This window comes from Crocodylus siamensis, chromosome 4, assembly GCF_052110815.1.
Source record: "Crocodylus siamensis isolate JL-2025a chromosome 4, ASM5211081v1, whole genome shotgun sequence".
Taxonomy (NCBI): Eukaryota; Metazoa; Chordata; order Crocodylia; family Crocodylidae; genus Crocodylus; species Crocodylus siamensis.
The window spans coordinates 207,445,255-207,469,569 of record NC_143398.1 but is presented as its reverse complement, the minus strand read 5'-3'; the positions used below and the strand labels follow the sequence as shown (position 1 = coordinate 207,469,569).

The 24,315-nt window shown below is 42.4% G+C and overlaps 1 protein-coding gene across 1 annotated transcript in view; it reads left to right on the top strand.

The window, feature by feature from the left end:
• Positions 1–24,315, top strand: part of CERS6 (ceramide synthase 6) — a 225,696-nt gene that overhangs the window by 62,787 nt on the left and 138,594 nt on the right. Inside the window, exons 2-3 of the mRNA XM_090045547.1 lie at positions 17,762–17,867; positions 22,797–22,927. Coding sequence (XP_089901673.1) covers positions 17,762–17,867; positions 22,797–22,927 — 237 coding nt within the window. The remainder of the gene's footprint in view (positions 1–17,761; positions 17,868–22,796; positions 22,928–24,315) is intronic.

Below are 24,315 nucleotides of genomic sequence, written 5' to 3'. Positions count from 1 at the left end.
AGCCATGGGGGGGTTCCACGCGCCTCACAGCTGGGAGCCTAGGTCAGCTGATGGGTCTCCCAGTCATGAAAATGCATGGTGTACCCTATGACTGGGAACCCCATCAGGTGACCTGGGCTCCCAGCCAGGGGAGCTTGAGCTTGCTTCTTGATAGTACAGGGGGAGTTGCAGTTGTGTGGATCATCCATTGGATCCCATTGCACCTTTATCTGCATGTGTAGAGGGGGCCTGAAAATGATAGTTTAGGGCAGTGACTTTCTACTAGGATGCTCAACCCTGGGGTGCCACCAGATCCTTGGAAAGGTGTGAAGAGATCAGCTAAGCAAATGTGTGGGATCAGGATATATAAACTTATTTAGTTTTGAAATTGGGTGTCACTCAATTGAAAGAAGTCGTGGAGGGGTGCTTCAAGTCCAAAAAGGTGGAGAACCACTGGTTTGGAGCTTAGAGAGAATTTTAAAAGCAGAGAAATCATCAATCATCATCCTTTCTGCTTGCAGGAGGAAGTGTTAGCATTTGGTTCTTGAGGTTCCTTCAGTGCTGTTCTGTGCTGCCTCTATTTGAGGGACAGGCTAAAGCAGTTCATCCTTGCAGTGGGGAAGTGAATAACTCCAGAGAAAATGGGTACCACAACTTTCAAATATTTAAAATTTAGTCAAAGTGTAAAATAAGATCTACAGTTTTAGGGCCATGTGTTAAGGTCAGTTTAGAACCTGAATAACAAAGCAGTGCCCGGGATAGACTGGTAGGTTGAAGATGGAATATACTATTTGCTGAGCTACTCCACTGCCATATCAGGATTTCAGTATCCATGGTAGCCTGCCATCCTTTGCCCTGTTTCTTCTGCAGCTCTTCCTCTCCATGGGAAAGTGTCTGAAACTCCAGTACCTCATTACAGTATTTTGTGGGCTTCTAGTTCCTTCTGCTATACAGCAGGACAACACCAGAGTCTGCTGCAGGGGGTTACTTAGTTCTGCAACATTTCAAAGCACTCCTCAAAGCATGTGCATATAGATGCACCACTGCAATAAAATCATTCCTGAGGTAGAAAATGAACAGCCAATCATGTGTTGGGTATGCTGCATGTTGTACAACACTGAACTAGATCAGAACATCCCAGCCAGCCCTCAGTCCAGTGTTCTGTGTGGTGGGAACTGTACGGTCTATAGACTGAGGATTCACTGTAGCTACCTGGGGACACCTGGGAAAGACCTATCTTTACTGAAGGGAAGAATGAGAATTTCTTAGGGTGATGTGTTTTATTGGACCAACTATGTAGTTGGGATAAAGTTAGATGAGCTTTTGAATGCAAGATGTTATTCCTCAGGTTTCTGATCACAGGAAGCCACACACAGAATAGTGAAATGTCAAGGGGAGGGGCTGAGAGCGATTCTTGGGGGTAGCAGACACAACTGGCAGAGGAAAAGCTGATTACTGAGGGCTCAAGACCTAACAAAAGGGAGGAGAGTCAATTGCACTTTCCTTGAGTGGAAAGAATTCAGGAGTTGGATGAATTACTGTCATAATTATTGTCATCAGTGTTAAGTTCTTGGTGTCCAGCCAACTTATGAATTTTTGTTCCCAAGTTTACTTTTTAAGGGTGTTAGGTAGATTTCCCTTGAGCATGAGAAGTGTGAGGTTAGAGAGGGTGTGGTTGTTCTGTGAGAAACGTGTTCCTAATGGTGTCTGTATGTCTCCATCCTTCATACCTTTCCTGAGAGTTCATTCTGGCATGTAGTTGTTGGTTAGTTTCACTCACATAGTGGCCACTCACAAGCACTTTATGCTTTGAACTGGGTATATCACATTTTGGGAAAGGCATGGACAGGAACCATGGCTTCTTTTTTTTTTTTTTGTGGGTGTTGATAGTGGCGGCAGTAGAAAGATGCTGACAGATTAAGCATTTTTTGCCAAGGAAACGTTGCATCCCACTTGATACCTGTTAGCCAGAGGACTATTTGCTGCTGATAGTGAGTTGGGCACCTTATTTTGAATGAAAACATCTGTCCTTGTAGTAACTGAATAGCAGCAGCTGAGCTTTCTCATTGTTCTGCTTCCTGTGAGTCCCATGCAGATTTTACTTTCCCTTTTCCTGGTAATGGGCACAAATGGTTCATACTATATTTCTTACTGTCACAGTGGGGTCCTGAAGGAGGGCTGTGATCTACCCAAGGCCCCCTTACTATGCCAAGTTGGCCCAAAAGGCACCCTCAATTCTTGCCCGCCACATCTTTGATGGTAAAATATATAATTGGGAGGCTGCCTTTGCGTCATCTTGGACATTGTCTTGTTGTACTGTCTGACCCCGTGGGCTCCTGGACCCCTTGTGGGTCCCGTTCTGCAATGGGTGTTTCAGAGCACCCTAGCCTTATGGGCTGTGCGTGGCTCCAACCACCCCTTTACCACGCCCCAAGCCTTGCAGATGGAACTGACGTTGTTTGGTCTGGGCCTTGTTATAATGTGGCTCCCTTGGCTCTCTGAAGCCCCTGTCTCACTCTGTGCCTCACTGGCTCTTGGGCTTTCTGCAGCCCTGCAAAGTGCTGAGCCCTCTCTGGCACTGGTGCACCCCAGATGCTGCGCCCTCTCTCATGCTGGGGTCCCCATGCTGCCTTGGGTTCCCTATGAGGTCTTCTCCTTCCCCTAATAGCCTCACCCAAACCACCAGTCTCAAACAGCAAACAAAACACAAGCCCCTGGGCTATAACATAAATTCAAGCCGCCTGGCTATAGCATCATTCAAGCCCTACCAGGGAATGCTCAGTCCCTTAACAGTCTCAGAAGTGGCTCCAGCAGATAGGTCTCTCCCCTTTTACTTGCTCTAGAAGAGCTCCTTTCCCCTTGGCTGCTGGCAGGAACTGCTGTCCTGGCCTCAGCTCTGGGGTTTATATGTGAGTCAGGCCCTGCCCCTTCCGGTCAGCTGACTGCTGGCAGGTGTGGGTCACTAGCTCACTCTGGTTGCCCTGGTAACCAGCAGCTGGGGCTCCTCACTCACTGCTAGGGCCCTTTCCCTAGCAGTTTCTACTCTTTAAAGGAGCAGGGCACCTAAGTGGTCTGTGACGTGTATAATGCATGCTACAATATACAACAGCTGGTTTTGGAAAGAATGTGTACAGGCAGTCCTTGGACTTAAGACAAAATTGGTTCCTGAAAATTGTGTCTAAAGTAGAAATGTTGTAACTCGGAATCAATTTCCTCATAAGAAACAATGTTATAAATGGGGGATTGGTTCTTGAATCAAGTTCCGATACCCTATTTTCATAAAAATACCCTAGAATGTTGTACTCGATCATTTCTAGATGAGTAATATAACTACATTAATGTATTTGTATTGTAAATAGCAATCGTATTGATTTGGAAGGACTTCTTTGAGGTGACTTTGCTGGACTTTTTTGAAAGGCTCTTGGCTGGAGTCTTCTCAGGAGTCTTGGGTGCAGGTTTTTCTGGAGTCTTGTCTGCTTTCTTAAAGCAAGTGTCCAAGGAAGTATTGGCAGATATTCTCCAGGGAGATGAGTGACGCAGCAAACTTATTTGCTGGCGTGGCATCAGATCAAGTATTGTAAAGTTGAAATGGACGTCATAAAGTTGAAACGGTATCAATTTATAAATGTTGTAAGTGTGAAACATTGTAACTTGAAACATTGTAAGTCAAGGACAGCCTGTATTGTGTGCAAGAAAGTATGGTAGAATGGTTCAAGCCATAGATTCGTTAATTAATTGAGTAAAAATATCAGAAATGTATAGTGGCCTGATTTTTCTCTGACTTACACTAGTGTAAGCCAGGACTAGTCACTTAAGTCTAGTGACTGGGGTCCAGGGGTGATTTGATGGCCACCTATAAGTTTATCAGGGGTGACCACCAGGATCTGGGGGAACATTTGTTCACTAGAGTGCCCCAAGGGATGACGAGGTCGAACAGTTATAAACTAGTACAAGACCATTTCAGGCTGGATGTAAGGAAGAATTTCTTTACTGTCTGAGCCTCCAAGGTCTGGAACAGCCTGCCATCGGAGATGGTTCAAGCACCTACATTGAGCACCTTCAAGAGCAAATTGGATGCTTATCTTGCTGGGATCCTATGACCCCGGCTGACTTCCTGCCCTTTGGGTGGGGGGCTGGACTTGATGATCTTCCGAGGTCCCTTCCAGCCCTAATGTCTATGAAATCTGTGAAAGTCAACAGATTAATCAAGTATGCTCTGCACGTGAGTCTAGTCTCAGTCTAGCGTTTTTTTGCACGTGTAGTCTAGGTCTAAACCCATTGTAACATTAATTGAATGGGAGATCAGTGAATCTTGTTTCCAGGAAAAATAAGCAATAGCTATAGTAGTCTCTTTCAGGTACTAGAAAAATAATAATCTAGAGTGGACTTTCTTTGTATCACAGTAGAGGGGAAAACCACCTTGGCTGTAAACTGGCTAGAATAGATAGTTGGTCAACTAATATTGCCCTTTTTTTAAAAAAAAGCATCATGGTGTTTTCAAATTTCTTGAATATTTCCTTCATTTTTCAAACAATTTATGTGAATAACTTATTAATGGGATGTTCATTAGTCTAGCTTTACTAGCATGTGTTGTATCACTGTTCATTATTGGACAGACACAACTGCTGAATTTGCTGTTAAAATTTTTGGAACTTCTATTTGAGTTCAGTTATTCTGGAGAAGGGTAAGGTGACCAATCTAAGTCAATCTGTCTATATAACAATATTGTCATCTTATCGGGTAATATATTTACTTTAAATTATTGTCATTTAGAAGACGTGCTGTGAAGCACTTGGATACCTAATAATTTTGGGGAAATACTGTTTTTAGACTTAAATGGAAGATCCATGAGTGATGATCAGTTTTAGCTGCAGGATGTTAGAAAAAGGATGTTTGTGTTCCAGAAAATTCCATGGACAGTGTCTTTGCTGAACACCTACTGGCATATTTTGGCTTTTTACAGTAATAGATGAGTTATATGCATCACCAGGGTGACTAACAATGCTGAGCACTTGCTTTATATACAAATTTAGAGAGCTGCAGCTTAGATACCTTGAATGAATGAGCAGTGTAATCCATAGAACTGTATTTATTCTACTGTTTAAAGAGTAGATCCCCCTCTGGAAAATGTATTCATATAAGGTCTGAAATGGAGGTTGAGCTGTAAGATATTATCTTAATTTTTATGGCTGTTTATTTGACAATAAAACATTTCTCTGCTAAATGTTACGTTTTTTAAGTGAAGTTTTATAGGGCTCTTGTATTGGCAGTGGGAAAACAGGAGTTCCATAAAAAGTCAGATTCATCTTATATGACAATCCTAAACCCCATCAGTAGATGAGTTTGTGGCTTAATACACTCCAGAAAATCAGAACAGAAGAATCAAGAGGGTTCCCTCCCCCTTCCTCTCTTATTTGATGAGATGTTCTAAAATGATTTGTTAAATGCAGATTTTACCAGTGCTAATGAACATTGGTCTCAGAAGATTATGAAGGTCACTACCAATGTTTCCAAGTAATGCTGGGATTTGAATGATGTAATTTTGTTAGAGATCAGGGGCACTAAGCTAAAAAGTGGGGCTGACAGAAACCTGGTGGGATCCATCCCACGACTGGGCGGTACATATTGAGGGCTATAGATTGTACAGAAAGGACAGAGTGGGGAAAAGGGGGGGAGGGGTTGCGCTCTATGTTAAGGAGCAATATACATCAACCCTCATCAAGACAGAATCAAAGGATGAGGAAGTAGAAGGACTGTGGGTTAGGCTACATGGGGGGCAAGGAGAAAAGGATTTGGTGGTAGGGGTCTGCTACAGACCCCCACATCAAGGGGAAGAAATAGATTTGGGGCTCCTGAGGCAACTCTCAGAGACCATAAAAGCTAAAGAGGCGGTGGTCATGGGGGACCTAAACTACCCGGACATCTGCTGGGAGACACAGACAGCAAAGTCCCACCGCTCACGCAGGTTTCTAACCTGTGTACAGGACCTCCACCTGACGCAGGAGGTACATGGTCCCGCTAGGGGGAATGCCTTACTGGATCTGGTATTGGCAACGGGGGATGACATAGTAGGGGACCTACAGATCGGTAGCCATCTGGGGGACAGTGATCACCTAAAAGTACAATTCAACATAAGGCGTCGAGTGGGTAAGGTAACCAGTAGGGTGAACGTGCTGGACTTTAGGAAAGCTGATTTCAGCAAACTCAGGCGATTAGTGAAGGATGCACTGCAGAGTAGTAGTTTTGAAACGATGGGAGCCCAAGAAGGGTGGCTGTGCCTTAAGGAAGCTATCCTTCGAGCACAAAGCGAGACGATCCCCGTGCGAGGTAAAAGAGGGAAAGGGGCCAGGAGGCTTCCCTGGCTGACCAGAGAAATCCTGGGGAGACTAAGGGCCAAAAGGGGAGCACATAAAAAATGGAAACAGGGAGAGATCACCAAAGAGGAATATACCTCTTCTGCTCGTGCTTGTAGGGAGGCAGTTAGACAGGCCAAAGCTACCATGGAGCTGAGGATGGCAACCCAAGTAAAAGACAATAAGAAATTGTTTTTTAGATATATAGGGAGTAAAAGGAAGGCCCAGGGAGGAATAGGACCCCTGCTAAATGGGCAGAAACAATTGGTGACGGACAGAGGGGACAAGGCTGAACTCCTCAACGAGTTCTTCGCCTCAGTGTTCCTAAGCGAGAGGCATGACAGGTCTCTCACTGGGAGTGTAGGGAGGCAGCAGCAAGGCACCAGACTTCCATGCGTGGACCCTGAGGTGGTGCAGGGTCACTTGGAGGAACTGGATGCCTTTAAGTCGGCAGGCCCGGATGAGCTCCATCCGAGGGTACTGAAGGCACTGGCCGACATCATTGCAGAGCCACTGGCGGGAATATTTCAACGCTCGTGGCGCACGGGTCAAGTCCCGGAGGACTGGAAAAGGGCCAATGTGGTTCCCATTTTCAAGAAGGGGAGGAAGGAGGACCCGGGTAACTATAGGCCAGTCAGTCTCACCTCCATCCTTGGCAAAATCTTTGAGAAAATCATCAAGGCTCACATTTGTGAGAGCCTGGCAGGACAAATTATGCTGAGGGGAAACCAGCACGGGTTCGTGGCAGGTAGATCGTGCCTGACCAATCTAGTCTCTTTTTATGACCAGGTCACAAAACGCTTCGACGCAGGAGGAGGGGTGGATGTCGTATACTTGGACTTCAGGAAGGCCTTTGACACGGTATCCCACCCCATACTGGTGAACAAGTTAAGGGGCTGTGACTTGGATGACTGCACAGTCCGGTGGGTGGAGAATTGGCTGGAGGGTCGCACCCAGAGAGTTGTGGTGGATGGGTCGGTTTCGACCTGGAAGAGTGTGGGCAGTGGGGTCCCGCAGGGCTCGGTGCTTGGACCGATACTCTTTAATGTCTTCATCAGCGACTTGGACGAGGGGGTGAAATGTACTCTGTCCAAGTTTGCAGATGACACTAAGCTATGGGGCGAAGTGGACACGCCGGAGGGCAGGGAACAGCTGCAAGCAGACCTGGACAGGTTAGACAAGTGGGCAGAAAACAACAGAATGCAGTTCAACAAGGAGAAATGCAAAGTGCTGCATCTAGGGAGGAAAAATGTCCAGCACACCTACAGCCTAGGAAATGACCTGCTGGGTGGCACGGAAGTGGAAAGGGATCTTGGAGTCCTAGTAGACTCCAAGATGAACATGAGTCGGCAGTGTGATGAAACCATCAGAAAAGCCAATGGCACTTTATCGTGCATCAGCAGATGCATGACAAATAAGTCCAAGGAGGTGATACTTCCCCTCTATCGGGCGCTGGTCAGACCGCAGCTGGAGTACTGCGTGCAATTCTGGGCGCCGCACTTCAAGAAAGATGCGGATAACCTGGAGAGGGTCCAGAGAAGGGCCACTCGTATGGTTAAGGGCCTGCAGGCCAAGCCCTACGAGGAGAGATTAGAGAAACTGGACCTTTTCAGCCTCCGCAAGAGAAGGTTGAGAGGCGACCTGGTGGCTGCCTATAAGTTCGTCAGGGGGGCACAGAAGGGAATTGGTGAGTATTTATTCACCAAGGCGCCCCCGGGGGTTACAAGAAATAATGGCCACAAGCTGGAGGAGAGCAGATTTAGATTAGATATTAGGAGGAACTTCTTCACAGTTCGAGTGGCCAAGCTCTGGAACGGGCTCCCAAGGGAGGTGGTGCTCTCCCCTACCCTGGGGGTATTCAAGAGAAGGTTGGATGTGTATCTAGCTGGGGTAATGTAGGCCCAGCACTCTTTCCTGCTTATGCAGGGGGTCGGACTCGATGATCTATTGAGGTCCCTTCCGACCCTAGCATCTATGAATCTATGAATCTATGAAAAGGGTTATAGTAATTAATAAGGATCAGTTACCCACTATAAGTAAATAGGAGAGAATCGCATCAATGAAACAACTGAATGCTTACAGTGTGACATGAATATTTTTATTATTAAAAAACACCATAGTTCTTTGTTCAGTCACAATAGATTAGATTCTTTCTTGTATTAGACGGGTCAGGGAAGCTTTTACACTAGCAGAATGTCTGGTCCATTCATAATCTGCAGAATAACTTCCTAGGGAAATCTCTTCAATTTACCAGGAGTGTTGAATGGAGGGTGGGGGTGTTAATCATGGTGTCATTAATTGTAATCATACAAGTGTGGAAAAGCTGCTTTCAGGGTATAAATGTGGCTAAGAGTTCTGTTGTATTAAGGATTCACTCTCTCTATGACTGTCCAGCTGCTGGGTATCTTCAGGAAGGGTATTTTTGTCTCTCCTTATTCAAGCACCATGGCTGTTTTTCTAATCTGCTTGGGGACTGAATTGTTAGAAAGATGATACTTAACTCCTTCTAGAGCAGCAACAAGAAAAGTAGTTTAAGGAGGAAAAGCAGTTGCTGTCTTCCCTTCCCTCCTACTTCCTTGGCCCCCACCAAAACAGAAACTTAATTAATCTAGTTCAACTTTTTAAAAGGCAGGAAAGATATTTTATAATGTGCACGGATTAGTAAAAGTGATGTGAATCATGTGATTTAATTTATCTTTTTTCTTCTACTGAAATGTTCCTCAGGTTTACAGTCTAGCAAAGGACTTTGTTTAGCTGCAGCTTTCTGAGCCTGTTTTACAGAAGAACTCAGTTCTGAGCATACAGTCCATATGAAGAAGGCTATTTCTTTTAAAGCACAGAAAGGACAGATCCAGCCCGTGGTGCTGTGCTTCAGCTTGCAGGGTCAGGTCCACTCCCCTGTTGCCAACTTTCCTGAGCTCTGCATGCTAGATCGAGTGCCTGATGCCAGTGTGAAGGGTCAGGTGGAGGGGAACACCAGGCCTCAGGGCTCAGTCCCGGTGTGGGAGCTCAGGAGAGGGCAGCGCTGGACCCCAGGGGCCCAGTCCTGGCACACAGACCAACCCCATGGTCTGCAGAGCCAAAAAATTGAGTTCCACTGTTCTAAAGTATGTGACATATTCAGTGCTACTCAGTATACCTTGCATTTCCTGCAGTCTGTGAAGCTTTCTTGGTGCTTTGCTTACTAATTTAAAATGTATAACATGAGCAGAAGTGCAAACTGGTTCCCTGCAGGTGTTGTACAATGCTTTTTAAATCAAGTGCACAGTATTTTTGGAATGCAGAGGTTGAGCGCTTCCTATACGGACACCTCACAGTGAGCCAAAGGCAGTATGTACTGATTGTAGGTAGTGCTATCTGGAAATAAAAAATAGTTTGGTTACCTACTGCCAGTGAGTCAAGCTTTAATTTTTTAAAGGTAATTAGGCTAAGCACAGGCAGTCAAAAAGTCTGAGGCAGAATGCATTCAGTCTCTGCAGGTTAGTCTAAACTGCAGAAATTAAATTGGGAAGCAAGTGAATAGATGTTCACTTTTTGATTCAGGAAATGCAGCCACATGCCTGCTATGGCTCAGGCCAGAAGCCATGGGGTGCTAGAGAAGGCCTCTCAGCCTGCCAGCCACTCCAAGACTTTTCCCCACTCCCTGCTCTAGTGGAAGGGGCATGGCCAGACCCCAGACCTGAACTAGCCTGCTAGGGGGTGGGAGTTTAAATCCTTTCCCTGACCCACAGAAGACTCTAGTCCTCTTCTTACGTGTACTGAACTTCTGTTTTGTTACAGGTTTAAACCATTTTCTGATCACTTAAGCCAGTTTGTGTAACTTCTGTCCCTAGCCTTAGAGTCTATGCTCTACACTAGTTTTAAAGGGTTGTTTCTGTCCCATTGAGATCCACGGAAGATGAGGCAAGTGGCACATAATTGGCTGAATTCTTCTTGCATTGAATTCAGTGCAATTTCATGGAAGTTAACTGAATGGATAATATGGCCCAGAGTTACATTGTCCCATTTGATTAAAAGGAAAGCAAGTGGTTGAACTACCTTCTACCACTGTTACTAGGTTGTATAGTCCTTGTTTCTGTGAAGTGTTGCTCAGATGAGATTATTTCATGGAGTAAAATGAAATGGACTGTTAGTTTTAAAAAAAAGGTAGAATCTGGCCTTTGAGCAGTGATGTAGCAGAACACACAATTTATCAAAAGACTGGCATTTTGTACAAGTAAACTAAGCAAAATTCTGAAGTTTGAATGTTTGAACTGTGATGTTTTGTTTAGGAATCCAGTATAAGCTTTATTACAAAGCACGTAGCCAGTAACATTCAGATCACTGATAAAGCTTTTCTAAAAGGCAGCTGACAGCACAAATTTAGGAACTCACTGATTTAAAGCCTTACATTTTAACCTTGAAAAACAGACAAAATTCTGCTATGGAGGCAAAAGGAAGATGAATACCATTTGAATTCTATTTTCTTAATAAAAATACTATGCAGTAAGAAGCTCTTAAGCTTACAAGTTGCTCATAAAAACATGTTTGGATGGCTTCTTGGGAATGGTGGACAAAATGCTTTGGTTAAGCTTGCGTTATTTTCTTCACTTTTTTTAAATTTCTTTTCATGTGCAAGCTTTGCTTCCTAACTACTAATCAGTAAATCATCATGATATTTTACAAGTGTGTGTTCAAAAGCAGGAGAAAAGAAACTATACCAGGAAAGAGAACATCATGAAGTTTCAGGGTGTAATAGTCACTTTTCCTTTTGCAAGCTTTCTTAACAGCCAAACATGAAACTACTATACCTCCTGAGCAATTTAAACATCAGTGGCATAGGAGGCTAGACTCCCTATTACTCCTTGCTGCCTTTGCAGAAAAGCTTTTAGGATTTATAGGGATAAAACTAATAGGCTCTACAGAAATTACTTATGCACTAGGAAAATAGGTGTTTGTCAGCTTTCATAACAATAAGGTGCCGTACTTATTTTTCTAATTACCCATTCCTTTTGTGACCGTGGAAAGTACAGCAGTCAGCACTATTTTTTTTATTTGCTCCCTTTTTAAAGAAAAAAAATACATTTTTATTATCTAGAGCATAGTATTCTGGAACTGAACATTAGAGCTCTCCTTCCTTTTAATTATACATTAATGCTATATTTGCCTTTTGTGTGTTCTCTTGGTATACTTGTTATCAAGATTGTCATTTTAAGATTGTACTTCCAAACTGGTTTACTTAGATATAAATGAAGATTGTCAGCAGGAAGCATGCTTGAGTTGCACCTTGTAAAGCTTTACTCACCAGGGCTATTTTTGCCTGCTTTTGACTTCTAAAAACTGATGACTTTACTGGTTTTTCTCTTTTCTTTGTAGTGCAGTTTCTTGCTTTGCTTTACCATACATCTATATCATATTTTTTTGCTCCTCAAAAAGGAGTAAATGGTCAAAAGGCACATCTGACAGTCGTAATCAACAAAGTCACTTTTACTGAGGGGAAAACTAATTTTACAAATGCCTTAAAGTCCTTTTTGACATGATTTTATTTTCATTTTTATTTATTGAGTTTAATGTCTCTGGATGCTGCCATAAGCAATTAAGGCAGAGACTGTGTTCCTTTTTGTGAACCTGACAAGGTGGTGAAAAAGTTCTCTCATTTCTTTTTATTTTGATTCCACCCACAGGCCTCCTCTATCTTGTCTCTATTTATAAATGTTGTCTTTGCTCAAAGGACTTTGTAAAATTAGCTTGAATACTGATTGACATTCCTTTGCTCTCCTTGTTAAGCTCATCCCTTGTCTAGTTTTCAGCCTTCTCTTAGGGAAATCAAATGAATTTCATCCATTTTAAAGGTTTTATTTCCTTTTAGTACTTGAATTCAGATATCAAGATTCTCAGCTTCTCTGCTGTGTAGCATCTTGGCAAAATTATCATATGTCTACAATAGCATAAAAACATATGTTAAAAATGAATTTCTGAAATAAAAATCTGCATGTATCTTGTTAGATTATTAACTGCTTTTAGTTGATCTGATAACAGTGGGAGCCATCACTGCTTTTAATCCATCTGTGTCAGGCTAGAGAATGCAAATTCTCTCTTTAATTCCCCCCTCTGCTTTGTCAATACCCCTTTTCACCTTTTTGTATTACTGCTTTGACCATGGGCACTGTGGGATTCTGTAACTTAAAACCGGTGAGAAATTGAGGGTAATCCAGAATGAGTTTGCACTTCTGTTAGAATGAAAGTCTCAATGGAAGCCCATTAAGCCAGTATTCTGGATGCCATATTTGCTGTCTATTGGTCTCAAACTATAAAGCTCTAAATGATCAAATATCTGACCATCTAAATGCATGTCTAGACTAGAAGATTTTTGTTCTGCAAGTCCTGCAAAACATATTATGCATCTTGCATTCCTGCACACACACACACCCTGCTCATACTAGGAAAAAATTGGATGTATGGCCTGGGAAGCTTCCCCAGCAGAGCAGCATGAAAGCTGCAGTAGAGAAAGGGTTCTGGCATCTAAGCACTATTGTCTGACTCTCCTTGAAGCAGGAAGCCTGTCCATGTACATACTCCATCACTGTTTCTATTGTTGAAGCTGCTGCATGGTGTAAGTTGCACCCAAAGTTTGCCGTTTAGGCTAAGTACAGATAGTCAAAAAAGCCTGAGGCTGAATCAGTTCAATCTTCGCAGGTTAGTTTAAGCTGCATAGATTGAATCAATAAACAAGTGAACAGACATTCACTTTTGATTCCATAAAAGCAGCTACATGCTTGCAGTGGCCCAGGCCAAATGCTGGGGAGCGCTACCCACCCTGTGAGGTGGGGTTTGTGGGAAGGCTGCAAGACTGCAAGACTGTGTGTTAACATGAATCTGGAGGGGTTCTGGGATAGAAGTTTAATAAATATATTTAACCTAAGTTAGCTAAATCTGATACTACATCCATCCAGGTTTATCTTAAACTGGTTTCAGCCATTTTGAAAGCAGTTTATGTGCACTGAACGTTGGATGTTACAGATTTGAACCAGTTTCCAATTGCTTATACTGGTTTACATGTAATTTCTGTCCCTAGCCTTAAGGAACACACCTAGTCCAAGAGTTAGTGAGAAACTAGTTAGGGAACTTCTGGAGGGACTGGATGTATTCAAGTCAGCTGCTCCGGACAATCTCCACCCTAGAGTACTAAGGGAATTAGCTGAGGTCATTGTAGGATCCCTGGCACGGCTTTACAAGCACTCATGGTGCTCTGGTGTGGTGCCAGAGGACTGGAAGAGGGCCAACGTGGTTCCCATCTTCAAAAAGGGGAAGGAGGAGGACCCGGGAAAGTATAGGCCAGTTAGTCTTACCTCAGTCCTGGGCAAGCTTTTTGAGAAAATTATTCTGGTGCATGTCCACAAGGGGCTAGCAGGGGAGATCATGCTTAGGGGCAACCAACACGGGTTCATTAATGACAGGTCCTGTCAGACCAACCTGGTGGCCTTCCATGATCAGATGACCAAATCCTTAGATGCAGGGGTAGTAGTGGACATAGTCTTCCTGGACTTTCGGAAGGCCTTCAACACTGTCTCTCACCCTGTTCTCATTAAGAAACTTGGGGACTGTGGTGTCGACACCCACACGGTCAATTGGGTGGCCAACTGGCTGGAGGGCCACACCCAGAGAGTGGTGTTGGATGGGTCATTTTCGACCTGGAGGGATGTGGGCAGGAGATCCCCCAGGGCTCGGTCCTCGGGCCCGCACTGTTCAACATCTTCATCAGTGACTTGGACGAGGGGGTAAAAAGCACCCTGTTCAAATTTGCTGATTGACGCTAAGATGTGGGGGGATATGGGCATGCTAGAAGGGAGGAATAGGCTCCAATTGGACCTAGATAGGTTACAAGGGTGGGTGGATGAGAATAGGATGGGATTCAACACTGACAAGTGCAGACTGATGCACCTGGGGAGGAACAACCAGCACCATACCTACAGGTTGTGGAATTCCGTTCTCTTCAGTACAGAGGCAGAAAAGGATCTTGGAGTCATCATTGACTCCAAGATGAACATGGGCCGGCAGTGTGGGGATACAGTCAGGAAGGCCAACCGTACTTTATGCATCCACAGATGCATCTCAAGCAGGTCCAAGGAGGTGATCCTCCCCATCTATGCGGCACTAGTCAGGCCACAGCTGGAGTACTGTGTCCAGTTCTGGGCGCCGCACTTCAAGAGGGATGTGGACATCATGGAGAGGGTCCAGAGGAGGGCCACTCGCATGATCAGGGGGCAGCAGGGCAGGCCCTATGAGGAGAGGCTACGGGACCTGAACCTGATCATCCTCCAAAACAGAAGTCTGAGGGGAGGGATGTAGTGGCCTGTTACAAACTAGTCAGGGGGGACCAGCAGGCACTGGGGAAGTCCCTGTTTCCCCGAGCACTGGTATCATCGGTTTTCTTTTCAGTCTGCAAATAGTTACCAAAAATTATCTCGGGCTTTTGTATTTGCTTTCAGATGCAGATGTTGCAGCATACATTATGAATTTTTTTCTGAAAGAACTGTTCATTAAACACAGTGAAAGTGTAAATATAAATCACATAATTTAGATGCAGATTCCTTTTGTTTTTTTAAATTTCATGTTTTGTGTTGTTTTCTTTTTTTAAAGAATGGATGTGCTGGAAGCTTGTGAACCGGTTAGGTTAAACTACAGTCTGAACCCAATCAGTTTTCTTTAGCAAACACCATTGTTACCACAATAATATTGCTTAAGATTTATTTTTCATCAACTATGCTATTTCGAGGAAGCAATGATTTTTTGCACAAAACAGACTTGGTGCGGTACTTAAATTATGACAGTATTTCACATTTCCTCTTGAGCCTGCAGTTCTAATCAAGAGATTTAAACATGAGGTAGTTGCTTATCTAATGGACGTTTTTTAGTTTTTTGAAATTATGAAAAGTTTTCCTAAGGAAACCAAGACTCAGTCAGTACATTCAGATATAAATCAGTGGGAAGCTTGAGGAACTCAGAGCTTTTAATAGGAAGCTCTTACCTTTTATTATTTGTATTGCCTAGGAGCCTTAGTCATGGTCCGGGGTCTCTTTACATTAGGCACTGGAAGTATATAGAACAAAAAGATTGTCCCAGCCTTAAAAAGGTTTATAATCTTAAGTAAAAGCTGACAACCCTAAATAAGGTTTTATAATATAATGTTAGTGATTTAAAACTCTTCTATTTAAGCAGTGTCCTAAAATTCAGCCAAATAGGTTTTTGCTGAAAATATTAACTTGTGTAGGTTTTTTGTCATACCTAAAATAGATTGTGTATGCTACCCTAGGGCGAAATCCAATCTTTAAACTCAAAGAGGAAAATATTCAGTAATATGAAGCTCAATGCAAAACTTATCCTAAAAATATCTGTAATGTCAGTGTTTCCAAACATATGACCCATTGACTTGAAATTTATCCCATATGATGACTTAAAGCATGTGTGGTTCCTGTATGGGCATGTCTAATATGATTTCCACATGCACAAGCTAAAATATAATCACTGTACAAGGATGAACTACAGTAACAGAATTCCATTAATATGAACAAGGTGGATAAAATCAACAATTTTTAAAAAAATAAAATCAGAATTGTTTTAATTCAATTGTAATTTTTATTTTTAAGATGCTTTAAAAAAAAACCCTATATAAAGGTAGTTTTAATTTGAGATATGTTAAAACTCAAAGATACCATCATGGAATAGGGATTATAACTTCTAATTATATACTATTTGAGGCAATATATTCACACAACTTTTTTAGAAAGGTTTTATAAATAAGTCACAACAGGTCTTGTACTATGTTAGGGGCCTAATCTTATGGGGTTCCCAGATGTTCCTCTATAGATTAGTAAAGATTAAAGAAAACCACTCAACACAATGGGACTTGGTGCTCAGTCTAGAAGATCCATTAAGCATCTCTGTGAAGCTTAGTTTCAGTTCTTAAACTGGATTTGTGTCTTCAGAGATAACATCTTTGTTAGCAGCAATACATGGAGATGGGTTATCAGGTCTGTTCTCTCTCATCCATTAGCCCTATGGTCTCTCTGCAAGTTACATGTACACAGAGTCAAGCACTTACCTCTCTAAAATTGCAAAGTTTCAAGAAGTTAAATGAATAAAGCATTGTTGGGGGAGGAAGAGATCTGGGCAAGGAGGAGGAGTCTAGAAATAAATGCAAGGAGGGAGGGGAAGTAGAAAAAAGAGAAACATTTTGAGCAGAATTTTGTTGAAATTGCAAAGTATTTCCGAAACAACCACTTTGCAGCAGCTTACCTGAAGAAAGCAAGAGGAACCAAACTAACTCCTACAAGACATGCAGTGAAATTCAGTAGTAGACTGTTTTGAGCAATATATTGAGAACTGACCTAATCTGATGACAATTTGTGAACAAAATTGTGACAGAATAGATGGAATTGTCATGGCCAAAGTTCTCAACATTAGACTAAAGAGAAATATAGAACGTGTTCTGGCTATCCTGAAACCTATTTCCATAGCCTTGAACAAAGGTTATATCAAACAACAAGAATGCACTTTTTGTAGAAAACCATGATTAAATTGAGACTTCCTGACGAGTGATTTAAATCCATGATTTAAATAGATTTGATTTAAATCAAATCCACCCTGAATATGAATACATTATCTTCAAGTATATGCAGAGCCATTCTTCCCTAGATGGAGATCTATACAAGTAATCTGTAAATGTATTATGTAAATTGGGTTCTACATAAAATAAAGTAGTTTTAAATGAAACAATTATTGACTGATGTGGTTGAACTGTGCTTGCTTGCTTGATCCTGTGCACCAGTAGAGAATTTTTTAGGGAATACTTTTTCTTTCAAAAATCTCAAGGAAATTACCCCAAACCATTTCAATTAGCTCGGATCTCTTATTCTTACATTACTTAGCTATTTACTGATTTAGGTTGACGAAGCAACTCTGAAACTTCTAGACTTTAAAGGCTTTTTTTGAAGTTTTGTTACACAGATACAGTTCTCTTTTGATAGCTGATCTAGAATCTGGTTTATTAAAAAGGCAATATTTAGAGAAGAGCATTGTCTTGCTTTTCTGTTGCACATAGTCATCTCATTACAGAACTCAGTCTTGTACGTTTTCATGTTTTGAACAGCTTTCTATTTCATATGGTCCACAGTTTCCCTCTTCCTTCCAAACCTTTCTAAAAAGGCCCCTTATGTTGTATTGTTTCCTTCATTGTACAGTGTTGATGTCTTCACTAGCGTATAGAGTATTTCAGCTGTTGATGTGTTACCAATTATCTGATTGACCCCATAAAATCTTCAGGGCAAAGCATCATGACATTTTTATAACTTTTTGCCCATTTACAACATGTCATTGATAAATAACTCAAGGATCTCACTTGATTTGTTTTCTTATTCTCCCGTGCATTTATTTATTTATTTATTTTGCAGGTTCATAGCAAAACCATGTGCCTTAGCTCTTAAAGTACAGGCCAATGGACCACAAAAAGCTCAACCTAATGCTATTCTGGAAAAAGTCTTCACTGCAATTACAAAGGTACTGTATTTACTAAAAAAAAAAATTAGGAAATGTGATATGGTACTAAACTGGTTTGTATGAAGAAATTTTAAGCAAAAAGCTGTTAATGCAATGTTAATTTTTCATAATTGAAATCAGAAAATGCAAATATGAATGTTTGAATAATCACACTTGGCCATCATCAGAGCCCTTTCCATATGCAGGATTGGACCTGGATTGCTGACACATTTACACCAGTGTAACTCTAAGCTGTAATTGCCCCGCTTCCTTATCATGGCTAGTCATATCTGTGTTCCAGGTTTCCAGCTAGTTTATTTTGTGGGGCAGCCTCGGCCTCACAGTAAACAAAACAAGCAAATGTGAAAACCACAAACAAAACCCAAACTTGTAATCTCTCTTCAGACCCTGAGAGCAGCAACCCAGGCTCTGTGCTTCTCCCTTAGCACTCCAGCCTTCTCCCACATACTCTCCTTCTGGAGCTCTTATAACCCTCTTTGTGGCCCCATCCTCATTTATTATTCATCAGCTACATTTGGCTCCCAGCTTTCCAGCCAGGCAGCCTATTAACTGCTGCCTCCCTGCAGCTGGAGTATCAGCCCTTTGAAGGCTGCATCTCCTTATAGTAATTTTATATCACTTTTTTCATATTGATGTAAATTAAACTGCTGTCTAGAGTGGACCACACGTGCTGTTATTCCAGGGTAGCTGCTTGTAGTAGCCCCTATTACATAACCTTGCCACTGTGTGGTAGGAGAACAGGTAGTCTGTTTGCATTTGAACAAATAACTAATCTGGGATTTAAGTGGGCAGTTTCAGTTAGAAAAATGTGTGTGTTAGTGTAACTTGCACTGGTGAAGTTCTGTCTGTCTTGCTTTTCCAGATTCCAATAAGTTATACCAGTAGGGGTTTGTCATATGTGTGATACAACTGCTGATCTGTCAAGTGCTGGAAAAGGCATAATGCAAAATGCTCTATAAGTGTCAGTTAGGTTAACTTTTTTGTCCTTTTAATTTCTTGGGGAGTAGGGGGTGGGAGAGTTTTGGGGAAAATGGGAAAAATTATCAGTAATACAAAATTCCACTTTAGATTTTGAAGTTCAAACCTCTCTCAAATTAAGCTGTTAGTTAGAAAAAAATTCACCTGTTTAACATTGTGAGGGCTATCCTTTGAAATAGAAAAATAATATTTAATAATTAAATTGGAATTTTCAGAATTATGTTGTATTCAGGAAAAAAGCCTCCCCCAAATCATTTTCTTCCTTTGTCCCTCTGTTTCCTTGCCCTCAGAGGCAGTCATGGGAGTAGATTGGGAGAGGATCCATTTGTGAATTTTTGATCTTAAATCTCTGCTGGTTGCCCCAGCAGCAACTCCTAGCTCTGTCTAAGCTATGTCAGAGAACAGAGGGATGTGCTAGTCTGGAGCTGAATACAGTGCAGCCGATAAGCTAGCCTGCAGATTATAGCCATAGCACTCTCAAAGCACTGGTACATGCGACAAAATTGCCCTTTTTAGCACTTTAATTGCATTATACTTTACACCTGTGGTGGCATATTGCACTTTAATTTCATCACACTGTACACATACAGCAGCATATTACAAATTAAATGCATTAAATCCCAATGCATTTTAGTTTGCCACATAACAAATAACCAGGTTATGTGATCAGAAACCAGTTTAAACCTGTAACTGAACAGAAATTCAGTGCACATAAACTACTTTCAAAATGGCCAGAACTGGATTAAATTAAACCTGGTTAAATGTAGTACCAGAATTAACTGATTGAGGTCAAACCAGTTTAGGGTTCTTTTGTCCCAGACCCCATCCTGGTTTAAGCTAACTTGGTCCCCCAGTATCCCAGGATGCTTTGCAGCCCTGGGCTGGGTTGGCCTGGGCTGTTTGCTCCAGTGGAGCAGGGTTGGCCCCACTCCTCTCCTCCCTAGCTGGAGCACTATTACTGCTCTGACTGGCTGAGAGGAGGGTGGGGGTGGGAAACCCTGTGCCAGAGTGCCTTCCACTGCTCCAGCTGCAGAAGCAGGGGGTGTGGCCAGATGCCAGTAGCCTGAGGGGAAGCATGGGGGGTTTAATCTTCTCTCCCTCCTGCCTGGCTTTCTCCTCCACTTGCTGCTTGAGCAGCGAGAGCAGGGGCATCACAGGGAAGCAGGGCTGGTGGGGACCTCCAGAGGTCCCCTAGTCCGGCTCTTGCCTGAATCCTGGCCAGACCCTCTGGGGCCCTGACCCCATGGCCTGGCCTGGCCCCTCTATGCCCACCCTCAGCAGTGGTTATGGGCTGGCTCAGGTCAGCCCCAGCCCCAGCAAGGTGGACAGATGGCAGGGCTGGGCCAGGCCATGGGAGTAGGGCTCTTCCCATCCAGCTGCAGCTCTGACTGGGGCTGCAGGAGCTGTGAAGTTGTCCTGGGCTGGCCTGGCCCACAGCCTCAGATCCAGCCCTGGGTGAGGCAAGCAGATGACAGGGCCATGTGGGCCATGCCATGGGGGCAGGGACCTTCCCAGCAAGCTGAGGCTCGGGCTCAGGCCATGAGACCTGTGCACCTGGATTGCTTCTGGCTTCTGGGCCCAGGCCGGGTTGGGCTGTTACAGAGCTGCTGTGGTGGGCAGGGCTCTCCCCTTCCTCCACTGCGAGGCTGGGGGGAGCCTCTGTGCGGTGCTGCCTTAGAGCTCAGGGCTGGAGAGACACAGCCCTGGGCCCCAACGTGGTCCCTGCAGCCCCACTTTTTTGTGATTTTTTTCCCCCCCACCACCACCACCTTCATCTCAGGCCTGGGGCCAGATTCTGGGCATGCCCCTGCTCTTGCTGCTCAACATATTGGTGTCAGCCAGGGACTGGGATCTGGCCATGCCCCCCCTTCTCCCACCTTCCAAAAGCCTGGCAAGGGCTGCTTCCCCTTCCCCATCCAGGCACACCCTGGCTGGGGTCCCTGCAGCCAGGGTAGGGGTTTAAACCCCTCCCCAATCATACTCAGCATGCTAGGGCCTGACCACACCCCACCCTCAGCTCAGCTTCCCTCTAGCCTTCCAACCACTGCAGAAGGAAAGGAAGGCCTCTCTCGAGTGCCCCAGCTTCTAACCTGAGCCACTGCAGGCATGTAGCTGCATTTCCAGAATCAAAAGTGAGTGTCTGTCTGTTCACTTGCTTGTCAATTCAATCTACACAGGTTAGGCTAACCTGCAAAGATTGAATTAATTCAGGCTTGGGCTTTTTAAATGTCTACTTAGCCATAGAGTACAACATTGGGATTTAATGCAGACTGTTTTGTCAAGATTAAAGATACAGGCTGGGAAAGATGAAACATGCCTGGAGAGTTATCAGTCATGTTTTCCTGCCCAAGTCTCTCGCCTGGGATAGCTTATATCCTATCTTTCTAGAAAGCTTTGCTCCCAGGATTGCGATTGCATTTGATGCCTTTTGTCATGGTACTTAAAGAATGGTGACCAGATGAACCTCCCTCTTTGAAAGGTGCAGTACATCTCTCTCCTAGGTGCAGGTGGAAAGGGAATGGGAAGGTGCATCAGAATAATAGATTTGAAGATGGTGTAGAAAATAGCAAGTTTTTCTGTGTTCAGATTCCGGCAAATTCCTTCCAAGTCATGTTGGGTTGTGCCTACAGCTAGCAGAGTGAGAGAATCTCTTAGATTGGGAATGAAGGTAGCAAGATTCTGGCTGAGCTATTTCTGAATAGTTCTATGTTTTCCTTTTGAGGCTCATTGAAACCTTGAGTGATGAACTGGCTTCATGCCATTCTTGCAAAATGGCTAGGGCTGGTTCTTGGATTCCAGCCCAGCAACCAGCAGGTAGGCCTGTTTCACAAGCCAGACAAAAGGAAAAAGTTGGCCAATTTTGCTGGTGGCAATTTGGAAAAGATACTGCAGTCACACCCAGGCAAACTCCCACTTGCTGTAGTAAATGCTGTGTTGGTGCAAGGTTTGACAAGATTTTGAGTTGCTGCTTTTTTTTTCTTTAACTCCACTGTACAAAAATTCCACTGTAAAAAAACAAACAAAAAACCCCACAACTTGTAGAATAGATTAAAATGAGTTCAAGGTTGAATCTATCTAAGAAGAAATTAAAATTGAAATATTTATCAAGATAGATAATGATTTTAATTTTTATTCCTCTCTCTTTTTTTTTTTTTCCTCCTCCTTTGTCCCCATCCCTGTAGGGCCCAGATACTAAGTTTGAGTCTGGAGGGAATTTTATTTCATATTTATTCATTTGTGGAATATTAAGGGAACTTTAAAACCATCTAAACTATAGCAGCTCTTGCATTCATTTACCATGTCAAATTGGTTTACAGTAGCTGTAATATGCAGAATACATCCACTCCAGTGTAATCATGAAGCCATGTTTGCTGCTCTTGAATATAACTACATATAGTTAATTTTACTTAATGTTTCTCTCTGTTACCATGGTGACTTCCTTTTTAAAGCCATCACATTTTTTTAATAACCTGTTTTTAATATTATTCTTTAGGGAAATGAGTTGTATCCCTTACATTCAAATTACCTCTGCCCTATTAACACTTACAGTAATGGCATGTGCATAGATAGAAGAGGCAAAGCTGCTGTTAGGTTTTGCAGGCCCTTTTACTGAAGGAGTGCATATCACTTAAGCAGAGAATGCTTGACAAAGTTGTATGAAAAGTTACAATTACAACCTTCTGAACCTGTACTTATTTTTATAGTAATGTATTTAAATATATGGTTAATTTGCCAAAAAAGAAAAAATATCTTCATACAAACTCATTGCTAGTTGCTCATATCATTGTCTCATTGCTATCATATCTCTTAGTCCCAGAAGCTGCATATAATAGGTTAGTTCCTTTTAAGCTTAGACTTGGGATCTTTCTAAGTTTCAAATGGCGGTATTATATCTGTTGTGAAGATGTAACTGTAGATTAATTTTGTTTATAATAACTTTCTGTTCTGTAGCATCCAGATGAGAAGAGACTGGAAGGCCTCTCCAAGCAACTGGACTGGGATGTACGTAGTATTCAGCGTTGGTTTCGACAACGGCGCAACCAGGAAAAGCCCAGTACTCTTACGAAGTTCTGTGAGAGCATGTAAGGAGATATGTTCTTTTCTTGCATGTTTTAGTATGCACTTCCATGGCTCTCCTTCCTTTTGATGGGGTCTCTTAATTTTAATGGCTCTCAACACATTTGGAAAAAAAATCTCCTTGACCTAGGTAGTGACTTGAAGAGTGTGCAGGTGCTGATAGGCTGATAGGTTAGAAGGCTTTGAAACAATGTATATAAATTAAAATGATGCAAATATAGAGACTTGGGCATAGAAAGAAAAGCAAAGACTCTCATGATTTAAAATTAAGGGCTTGCCATCTGATTCTTAGGAAAAAAATCATTTGGAAAAAGAAAATAACCAAGAGAGATGCATCTTTATATCCTGGCCTTCGAATAGTACTATTTTGACAGATGCTTAAGGTGAGAGGCAGAAATAAAAACTTATTGGGTCATCTAGTACAACCCTATTACCGGTGCAGGACGGCTTTCAATCCTGCTCCATTATTAACTAGCACTTCTAATTCTGATTTAATAATTTTGCGCAATTTAAGACTCCACCATTTCCTGTGGGAGGTTGTCTCGCAGTTTTCTAGAGTTCATTTCTAAGAAATCCTGATGTTTTAAAACTAGAATAGTCTCATACTGAGTTTTAGATAGAACTCCATTGTTTTTAGGTTCTGAATTACATTTATATGCTACCAGGATTTAGTGTATTAATGCTTAATTGGTATTGAAGGAACATAGAAAATTAAATCTACTTAAAATATTACAAGATTTTTTTCCTAAAGGGAAATAAGTGATAGACATTTTAATGTATAATGAACATAAAGGAAGAACATTAGAATATCTGTAAGATGTTTCTTCTTTTAGTAATGATGTGACATTGTGCTCTAGATATAGAAAGTCATATATTTGAGGTTAGAAAAACTGACACACAGTGGAGCCTGAAAACAAATATTGGTCTTACCACCTCCAAAACACTCTTTCAAGTCAAGCAGTCATATTGTTGCTAACTGAAGAGTCCATTTACACATTCTGTTAGCAAGAGGAAAGGTGAGAGTTGGTGGAAGTTAGCAGAAACAGAGGTTTTTTTGGTTAGCCATAGTAATAAAACATTAAAGAAACTGATTAAAAATTCACAATATACTATTAACTTGTGCCAGTAGTGTGATTTTCCACTTTTGCCACAGACTAGACTATTAACTCCTACATGTTTCCAGTGTGTGTTTTATTATTTCTGTTTAGTTTGCTAAAGCTTGCTTTAGCATTCACTCCTGTTTTGTGGGCATAAAGGATGGGTCAGAATTTGGGCCCTAATAAATAATTCATGTGGTCATTTTATTCTCCAAGCAAAACCAAAGATGCGTTAATCATACATATTACTTATGTTAAAGCAAGGACTGAATGCAAGGGCATCTGGAGGCTATTTG